General features: G+C 33.7%; 1 protein-coding gene across 4 annotated transcripts; it reads left to right on the top strand.

Moving 5' to 3' along the window:
- Positions 1-426: 426 nt before the first annotated feature.
- Positions 427-3,388, top strand: LOC112721309 (plasma membrane ATPase-like). 4 transcript variants are annotated; one of them, XM_072208054.1, is made up of 7 exons: positions 427-552; positions 996-1,185; positions 1,642-1,720; positions 1,802-1,979; positions 2,083-2,273; positions 2,449-2,527; positions 3,079-3,388. In XM_072208054.1, exons 3-5 carry the CDS (start codon positions 1,701-1,703, stop codon positions 2,236-2,238), a joined length of 354 nt encoding a protein of 117 aa, XP_072064155.1. In that variant the 5' UTR covers positions 427-552; positions 996-1,185; positions 1,642-1,700; the 3' UTR covers positions 2,239-2,273; positions 2,449-2,527; positions 3,079-3,388. The 4 variants fall into 4 exon arrangements, with proteins under 4 accessions (XP_072064155.1, XP_072064156.1, XP_072064157.1 ...); XM_072208055.1 differs by lacking the exon at positions 427-552 and adding an exon at positions 671-689; XM_072208056.1 differs by lacking the exon at positions 427-552 and having other exon boundaries at positions 716-1,181.
- The last annotated feature ends 5,901 nt before the right edge of the window (positions 3,389-9,289 follow it).

Raw genomic sequence — 9,289 nt, 5'->3', positions numbered from 1 at the left:
AAGTGAAATGTAAGGTTAGGTTAGGTAGTTTCTACACATTTCTCTATAATCAAAGTTTGGAATATCAAATATCAAACCATAGAAATGTAAGCACCACTCATCTTATATAGCTATAATCACAACATATATCATAATTTTTGCTACTTTCTTACAATTCCAATTGTTGTATGTATAATTAAAAGTGACTAAATGAATTAAATTTTCTTTTTTTTCCTTTTCATATGACACTATGTCATTGAGTATCTATGAAAGTATTAACAATATTGCAACTTTCCTTTATTATTTTTTTCCTTGAACAGGTCGCATGTATCTCGTGTGATATAATATTTCACATCTCAAGGAGCCTGCTGCAACTTGTGATTAATTAATTGAGCACAACTTTTTATATATTTAAAAGTTATTCATACTACATTAGAATAAAATCCCCCTTTTATTTCCCTTAAAAATAAATTCTCTTTAATATAAATATAATATTTGGCCCTGTTTGGTTGAACAAGTTAGAGGAATTTCCCTTAAAGTCTAAAACTGTGTTTCTGTATTATAGCATAATGGGTGGGTCTCATGTTATTAGATCAATATATGTTATTATCATTTATTTATTTTTATTATTTAATAATAAGATTATAAGCTCCTTTTTTTGTACCTACCCTCTTTGAGCTAGAGAATAGACATGCATGCTTATCTATTTGGTATTTGATCTTTGTCTGTTGTGTTTTTCGCATGCTACTCAACTTAGTACATGCTGGATTTTTTTTCTTATTCTTTTTCTTTCTTGTGTTAAGTTGCACCAAAATGCATGTGTTAGAGTTAACATGGGTCTAGTGCTTGTTTATGTTCATAAGATTAAGATGTTGAATTATTGGATAGCTTTGGTTTGCCGTATATTTAATAGTGTTATATTATTATATTATATTTGTAGTGGGTATTTAGCTGTTTAAAAATTCACAAAACAAAAATGTGATCATCCTCTGTTCCTCAAATGGCTCCGATTGTAGTTGGAGATGTCATCCCAGACGGCACCTTGGCCTTCTTGGACAACGATAACAAGCCATAGTCTGAGAGCAGAAGAGCTAAAAGGAAGTGTTGGGAGTGAGGAGTACACACAAGATGGAACAGTGAATATTAAAGGAAAACCTGCTCTTAGATCTAAAAGTGGTGGTTGGAAAGCTTGCTTCTTTATTGTTGGTAACTCCCCTTTAATTTCCCCTCTCATTATAAAAAATTGCAACTTTCATAGATTAATAGGAAGTTTAATTATTCATTTTATCAACTAGGACGTAGTTTCTTTGTCATGTCTCTTAAAATGTGGGACAGAGTAGTGATTATTCTTTTTCTTTTTTGCATCTTCGATTTATTTCTTGTTGCTACTAATAACATGCATTTTTGTTTGTTTTGAAAATTATACCAATTACTAACTATTAATTATTATGAGAAGTAATGGGTCTGTATTTTTCAAAACCGTTCATAATCTGCACATTTCTCTGCAACTCCAATATGTATGTTGATGCAGTACCTACTTATAGAGTCTGGTCACTTTTTAATCATACCAAACTTATTCAAATTATAAAAGTAATGAACATTGAACATTTTTTGGCTTATTTTTCTGATATTGAGATATGAGTTTCTTCCATTCTGCAACAGCTTGAAGCATGTGCCTGGCTTCATTGAGAGAGCAGAAGAGCTGAAAGGAAAGGGTGTGGATGAATCATCTGTATCAGTGGTGAGTGTCAACTCAATCCTGCATTTGTTGTTTTTTATACTGAATTGATGATTGTTTTGCTGGAATGGATGTGCTTTACAGTGACAAGACAGGAACACTCACACTTAACAAGCTTAGTGTTGACAAGAACTTGATTGAGGTCTTTACTAAAGGAGTGAACAAGGATCATGTGATCCTTCTCGCCGCAAGAGCTTCCAAGACTGAAAACCAGGATGCCATTGATGCTGCTATTGTTGGAATGCTTGCAGATCCTAAAGAGGTTTAACTTCTTTCATAAAGCTTAGTGTCCTTAATTTTTGTCCTTGATTTCATTATTCGAAAATTGCACCAAAAATTGAACATGTATATGCCTTGTGCTGTAGGCAAGGGCTGGAATCAGAAAGGTTTACTTTTTACCTTTCAATCTTGTTGATAAGAGAACTGCTCTGACTTACATTGGTGCTGATGGAAACTGGCACCGTGCAAGCAAAGGTTCAACAGGGTTTATGGCATGCATGCCTTTGAGTATCCAGGCATAGATCAAAGGTTCAATGAGGTGTTCAACAAAGCTATGGTAAACTCCACCACTCTATTTTTCTCTCATTCTATATGTTCATTGAAATTGTATAGTATCTAACTCTAATAATAGGAATTTTTTATTATTAATTTTTTTAGTTTAGTATATTTTTGTAGTTAAAATAAGAATGTGAATATGGTTGTTGATTATTTCTATGGGATTGATGTTACAGAATTTCCTCTTAACTTCAAAAAGTGAAGATGCTGATATGAAGCTTATCAATTTCAGTTTATCGGATTTCATCCGGACAGGTGACAATTATAATGATTCTCAATTCTTTTTCTTCCTTTTACTTGCAAAGCAATCTCTTATTCCATTATTATATTAGATAAGCAACTTGCTACTAAATGCACTATTCATTGATGCTTACATTTGCACTATTCATTGCTTCTAAAAATTACAATCCATGCATATGTCAAAAATCTTGAGAGCAACAATTTATGCTTAGATGCCTAATTGTATGTTGGGAAGATATATTAGTTGACTAGTTGTGCTACTTGTTAAGCAACCGCGTTTAGTTGTAGAGACTAAACAAAAATAGAGAAACACAATGTCTTTGAAGAAAAACAAAATGACATGAATGAATTTTTAAATAATAAAAATCCTAGATTTTCTTACATGACTTCTAAGGTTGGGGAAGCAGGAATAATGATAAAAGAACAAACCATAATCCAATGGAGATACGACATGAACTTATTGTAAAGTGTATGCTTAGCATGTGTAAAGTACTTTAGATTGAGGGTACCCCTCAAGATTTGAAATTGGTCTTTCTTAATTTTTCATTAATGTGTATTGACTACAGACGAACGACTAAATGACATTTCTGGGAGTGCATATTATGTTGCACCAGAGGTACTTTACAGGTCATATAGTGTGGAAGCAGAAATATGGAACCAGAGGTACTATGGAGCAAGTAACAGAGCAGTGTAATCTTTTTTGATAGAAATTTTATGTATTAAGAGTTACATGTTAAAGAGATTTATAATTAAAAAATTATGTTATGTTAGATACTTTATTTGTATAGGGGTTATTACTTTTGATTTTCAATACTAAAAAATCATATATTATGTAATACTTTGTTTTTGAGTTATATAATATTTTGTTCAAGAGTATTGATTTTTTATTATTGAAAAATTTTAATAAAAAAATTATGTTTAACGCGATAAAAATAATGGTTCAAATTGTCTTTTTAAACGATTAAAAAATGTTACTTTTATCTGGTAAAAATGGCGGTTTGTAACTGCCAATTTAAACAATATGAAATGACATTTTAACCCAGTAAAAAAAGTGGTTTCAAATTCTGTTTTAGTCAATAAAAATGTCAATATCAGGGTAAAAATAGCGGTTCAAAAATGCCATTTTAACCAATTAAAAAGCTATTTTAACCTGGTAAAAATGGCGGTTTCAAACGCCGTTTTAACCGACTAAAATGCCACTCAGTCAGTGTAAAAATGGCAGTTTATAAATGCCGTTTTAACCAATCAAAAATGTCATTTTTAACTTGGAAATAATGGCGGTTTGAACCGCCATTTTAACCAATCAAAAATGCTATTTTCACCCTGGAAATAACGGCGATTTGAACCGCCGTTTTAACCAACCAAAAACTGCCGTGTTAACTTATCCAAAAACCACCGTTTTAACCCAGGAAATTGTGGCGGTTTTCTGAAAACCGCTGTAGTAACCAGAATGGCGCCCAAAATTACGTCGCTTTCTAAAACTTTTGTTCTTGGTAATAATGGTGGTTCAAACTTCCGCAATTACCTAAAAAAACCGCCGTTTTAATCAGAATTTTTTGTAGTGATAAAAGGAGAGCATCTCATAAAAAGATACCTCATGAAAAGAGTATTTCAAGTAAAGGGTAACTCATAAAAAAAGGCAACTCTCACTATTCTAGAATCAACTAAACTTAGTCATATGCACTGTACTATTTCAAATACATGTACTAAGGAATGATCTCTAACTTAGTTTCTCTTGTGACCCATGTTAACTTGAGCATCGATGTCCTTGTAAGAACACCTCTCACCATTGGGAATGACAAACTTGGGACACTAAGAATTCAGAATAGGAGGATGGCGACAACATTGTGTCTTCAACCTTTTCTCTACAATTTTATTTAAGTAACTCCTAAACTCGAAAGAGTGAAAAAAATTCTGAACAACAACTATGAATAAATCATCAAATTATATTAGAATCTGAATTCATCAAATTAAGCTTTGTTATGCTTTATATATAAAACAAAAGTTTTGAAGGATAGTTTTTCTTTTCTTAAAATTTCATTTGCAAAAGTAGTCATGTGAAACTATTTTTTTTACTTTTGTATAGGTTTCTTGAGAAAGAAGAAGTAAGATTTGAAGGTAGTAGAAAAAATAAAATACAAAAAGAAAATATACACATAGACATATACACATACACATACACAGAAAAAGACAAGTCAGAGAGCTAACTAACTAGATATTTTCTCTATTTGCCAAATATTAACTCTGACTTTTATAACTAACAATCAATACCAGCTAGGCTAATCCTAGTGATACTCTTATGCCTTAACAGCCCTCTCAAACTCAGTTTGGTCTTTTCACACAATCTGAATCTTGACTTAAACTATTCGAGCAAAGATATTGACAGAGGCTTACTTAATATATCTACTACTGGATGCTGAGCTGGTATATTTGTTATAATTAATTTCTTCTTTTAAGATCTCTTATTCAAAAGATATTCAATTCAAGATGTTTGCAGCAGCTGACGCTTGAAGGCAAGCACTTTAATTGCTGCAATATATGGTTGGTGGAATGACTTAAGGCACTTATAGTTCCTTTAGAAGCTACTGAATGGACTTAACGTCAGTTTAGGCAGACGCTAGCGCTTGATGTTCTACTTTCATAATTGATCTACTTATCTTAGATTATTTACTACATTTATAGGAAATCAGATTGCTATCCATGTAAACCAAGTAGCCAGAGATACACTTGAGATCAACCACATCCAAAGCCCAATCAGCATTTGCAAAAGACAATAACCTATAATCAGTGTGTTTGGTAAACAACATTCTTTTTGTGCTATACCTTGAAAGTAGCTCAAAGACCTTTTAGCTGCCTTCTAGTTTCTAATTTCAGATCATGCATAAACTGAGATAGTTTTTTTAGTGATTAAGCTATGTCTAGTTTGGTAATTGTCAAGTATTGTAAGGCTCCCAATACTAATAGATACTTCTTAGGATTCTCAAAAGATTCTAACCCATGCCTAAAAAGTTTTAGAGTTGACACCATTGGTGTAGGCATGAGTTTTTATCCTTCCATTCATGCTCTAGCTAATCAGCCTCCTGTATATTTAGTTTGTGTTAGTAGTAGCCTGTCACATTGCACAAAATCAACTTCCAAACTAAGAAAATAATGAAATCTTCCAAGATCTTTTAGAGAAAAAATTGAGTTTAAAGTTTTTAAATAATGGCCTCAATCTCATTCAGACTTGACCCTGTGATGACTATGTCATCCATGTAAATATGCATAAAAGTAATATAACTAGAAGTCTTTTTGACAAATAATCCAATTTCAGAGGTTTTCTATTCTTAAAACAAAATTTTTTAAAGTGTTAGCCAAGGTTTGATACTAAGCATGTTGTTGTTTCAAGCCATAAATGACCTTATGAAGCTTACAACTTTACTGTGGATGAGTCTTATTATAGTCAAGAGGTAGGGTTGGCAGTGGGGCGGGTAGGGGCGGGTTTTTTCCCTAACTGGCCCTGCCCTGCCCTCCTCTCACTTCTTCACTACCCACTACTACAAGAAAAATGCTGAGTACCATCAGAATTACCATTGGATTTTTCAACGCAAAAGAAGAGAAATTCGTCGCCATAAAAGGTTATCATTGGAAAAGATTTTTCGTCGCTAAAATCAACGGTAATTGTTGGCGTCAAAATAGAACTCAACAACGCCAATGTTACCGTCGGATTTTTTGTCGGTATAACGGTTTATTGAAATGCATCGTTTTGGTGATTTACCATCGAAAAAATCTGACGATAAATCTATGGTAGTGTGGGTTAAAATTCAAACATAGAACCCTTCCCCTTCACTTTTCTGAATGCTCTCTCTCTCTCTCACACTCTCTCTCTTTCTCTCTCTCTCTCTCTCTCTCTCTCTCTCCCTCCCTTTCTCTCTCTCCCTCTTCCTCTCTCTCTTCTCATGTTCTCTCTCCGTTGCCATCGAGAGGTCACCATCGCCACTGTCGGAAACTCGTTGGAACCCCATCGTTGTTGTCGTTGCCGTTGCACGTCATCTTCAACTTTCCTGCTGTTGCTGTCCCCACTTTATCCTTCGCCATGGTTGCCATTCATGTCGCCGTCATTGCTACCTCTGTCACCACCACATTAAAGAAATCCTGCAGCCACTATAATCGGATTTATTGTTGGTTAGTTATTTTATTTTTACATATTAATTTGTGACTTTAACATTTTGTTAGGGTTTAGTTTACATATTTATTTCAGCTTGTGAATTTAATACATTTTCCTTTTTATGAGGAAAATGCTATTTTCTCTGAGATCAGTTGGCATTTGCTTTTTTTTTGTGTGTAGTAACATTCCAGGTTGGTTTTCTATCTCAGAATATAATAAATTATTTAAATTTTATGTTGGACTTACTTTTTCTATGATAGAGTTTTAGGATGGAAGTGGGAGAAGGTCGTGTAGCGGCGCCTTATCAAAACCATTGTTTGCTGGAAAATTGTGGAGTTATAAGGGGTTACGTACTAGAACGGTTAGGATTTTATGTTTTATTGAATCGGTGTATGTTATAATTTATGCCTGCAGTTGTTTCTTACGTGAAAATTGTTATATTTATTTGATGGATGTCTCTACATTAAGGAGAAGTTCTGTCGAATTATTGTTTAATTTGTTTAAAACATGTTTCATTTGTCAGAAAATGATAATGTATTTAGCGGGATATTCTAATTATAGCGTATACTCTGCCGAATTTTCTAAAAATATTAATAATCTGTGTTGTTCATTAAATTCTATGGTATGTGCTTCAAGATGATTCCAAGTCATCGTATATGGATGTGTGAGAGGGATAACGGTGGCCCGGGGAGTTTAAAACCTGAAATTCTTGAGGGGTTGACGTATTTGTCGCGCATATCTTCAGCATGGAACTGTTTAGGTCTGAAGGGGTATCGAGATGTCCGTGTCAAAAGTGACACTGACTAAGTGATTAGGATCTGCAAATATAACTCTTCACCTATACTATAACGGGTTCAAGGATGGGTATTAGATGTAGATGGAACACGGAGAAGAAGACGAGTAGGAAATTAACCGGTTTGGATTGAATTTGAATAGGTCCGATGGTTGATCAACGAGGGTTTGGGTGGTGAGAGACCTAAGCATGGATGAAATGACTTGAGAGGCTGACCAAGAGAAATACAATGAGATGGTGTATGATGCAATAGCTGTTACGGAATTGGAAGAGGCTGAAGAAGAGCCTAATCCAGAGGCGAATAGATTTTATCATCTATTAGAATTTGCTGTGAAAGCTTTGTACGAGAATAGATTTTGCAGACCTAACTAATGTAGATTTTGTAGATCACCGAGGTTCCAAATTTAAAGAGAATAGATTGGTAAACGGCGATTAAAGAGAATTCCAATGAAATGGATGTAGTATTTGCCCTTAATCCCTAGGCTAAAATGATTGTATGCATTGATGAGTTCGGCCCCCATATGACCTGACATAGTAATAACAAGAGAGATGATGGAATCATTATGCATCCGTCACACGAAGAAGCTTGGAAGTATTTTGATTAGGTCCATCCTACATTTGTGAGTGAGCCCAGAAATATTAGACTTAGGGGTGTTCGCGGTGCGGTTTGGTTCGGTTTTTGAAGGAAAAGCCATCCGATCCGATCGTTTAATTAAGCTGCGGTTTGGTTTGGTTCGGTTTTTTTCAAGGTCATCCGAACCAAACCAAACCAGTTAAAATCGGTTTGGTTTGGTTCGGTTTGTTCAGTTTTTTCAATCAAATAAAAAAATTTTCTACCATACTATTATGCAAAGTCATAACATTGAAATCAACAAACCGAAATACACAATAGCTAACAAAGTCTTGATCTAATGAAATATAACAACAACAGAATTCAAATACGACAATTAAAGAAGTTTAATAGTTCAACAGTCAACACAACTGAAAATAAAAATAAATTGTCATAAACTGATAGCAAAGTTATGGTGTCTTCTCCAACAAAATAGCTAAACTTCATAATGCAAACCAACCTGAAATAAAAAAAAACAGTTACATAATAAGAACAACAACAACAACAACAACAACAACAACAACAACAACAACAACAACAACAATAACAACAACAACAACAACAACAACAACAACAACAATAATAATAATAATAATATAAGGAAAACAATTCCTACCATAACAACTTAACAAGATGTACTTTAATCAGACTCAACACCAGAATCTTCTTCATTGGGATCACGAGTGGGTGCAACTTCTACAAAATATATAACAACAACAACAACAACAACAACAACAACAACAACAACAATACTAATAATAATATAAGGAAAACAATTCCTACCATAACAACTTAACAAGATGTACTTTAATCAGACTCAACACCAGAATCTTCTTCATTGGGATCACGAGTGGGTGCAACTTCTACAAAATATATAAAACAAGAAACAATCATAACAAATAATATATATTAATAAAAACTAGATTAAAATAAAGAAAATTATAAGTAGAAACTTAACCATACCTAATTCCAACTTCTCCAATTCCTCGATGAGTTCCTCAAGGACAAGTTTTGGAGAGTTTCGGAGCCAATTTTGGGTACAAATTAACGCTTCAGCTGTCATCGAAGTTAGAGAACTCCTATAATTATTCAACACCCTTCCTCCAGTACTAAATGCCGATTCTGAAGCAACTGTGGAAACTGGCATGGCTAAGACGTCTCTTGCAATATGCCCAAGGATTGGAAATTTAGTGGAATTCACTTTCCACCAATTTAGAATGTCGAATT

This window comes from Arachis hypogaea, chromosome 11, assembly GCF_003086295.3.
Source record: "Arachis hypogaea cultivar Tifrunner chromosome 11, arahy.Tifrunner.gnm2.J5K5, whole genome shotgun sequence".
Classification (NCBI taxonomy): domain Eukaryota; kingdom Viridiplantae; phylum Streptophyta; class Magnoliopsida; order Fabales; family Fabaceae; genus Arachis; species Arachis hypogaea.
The sequence above is the reverse complement of the archived record's forward strand: the minus strand, read 5'-3'. Positions and strand labels throughout refer to the sequence as shown.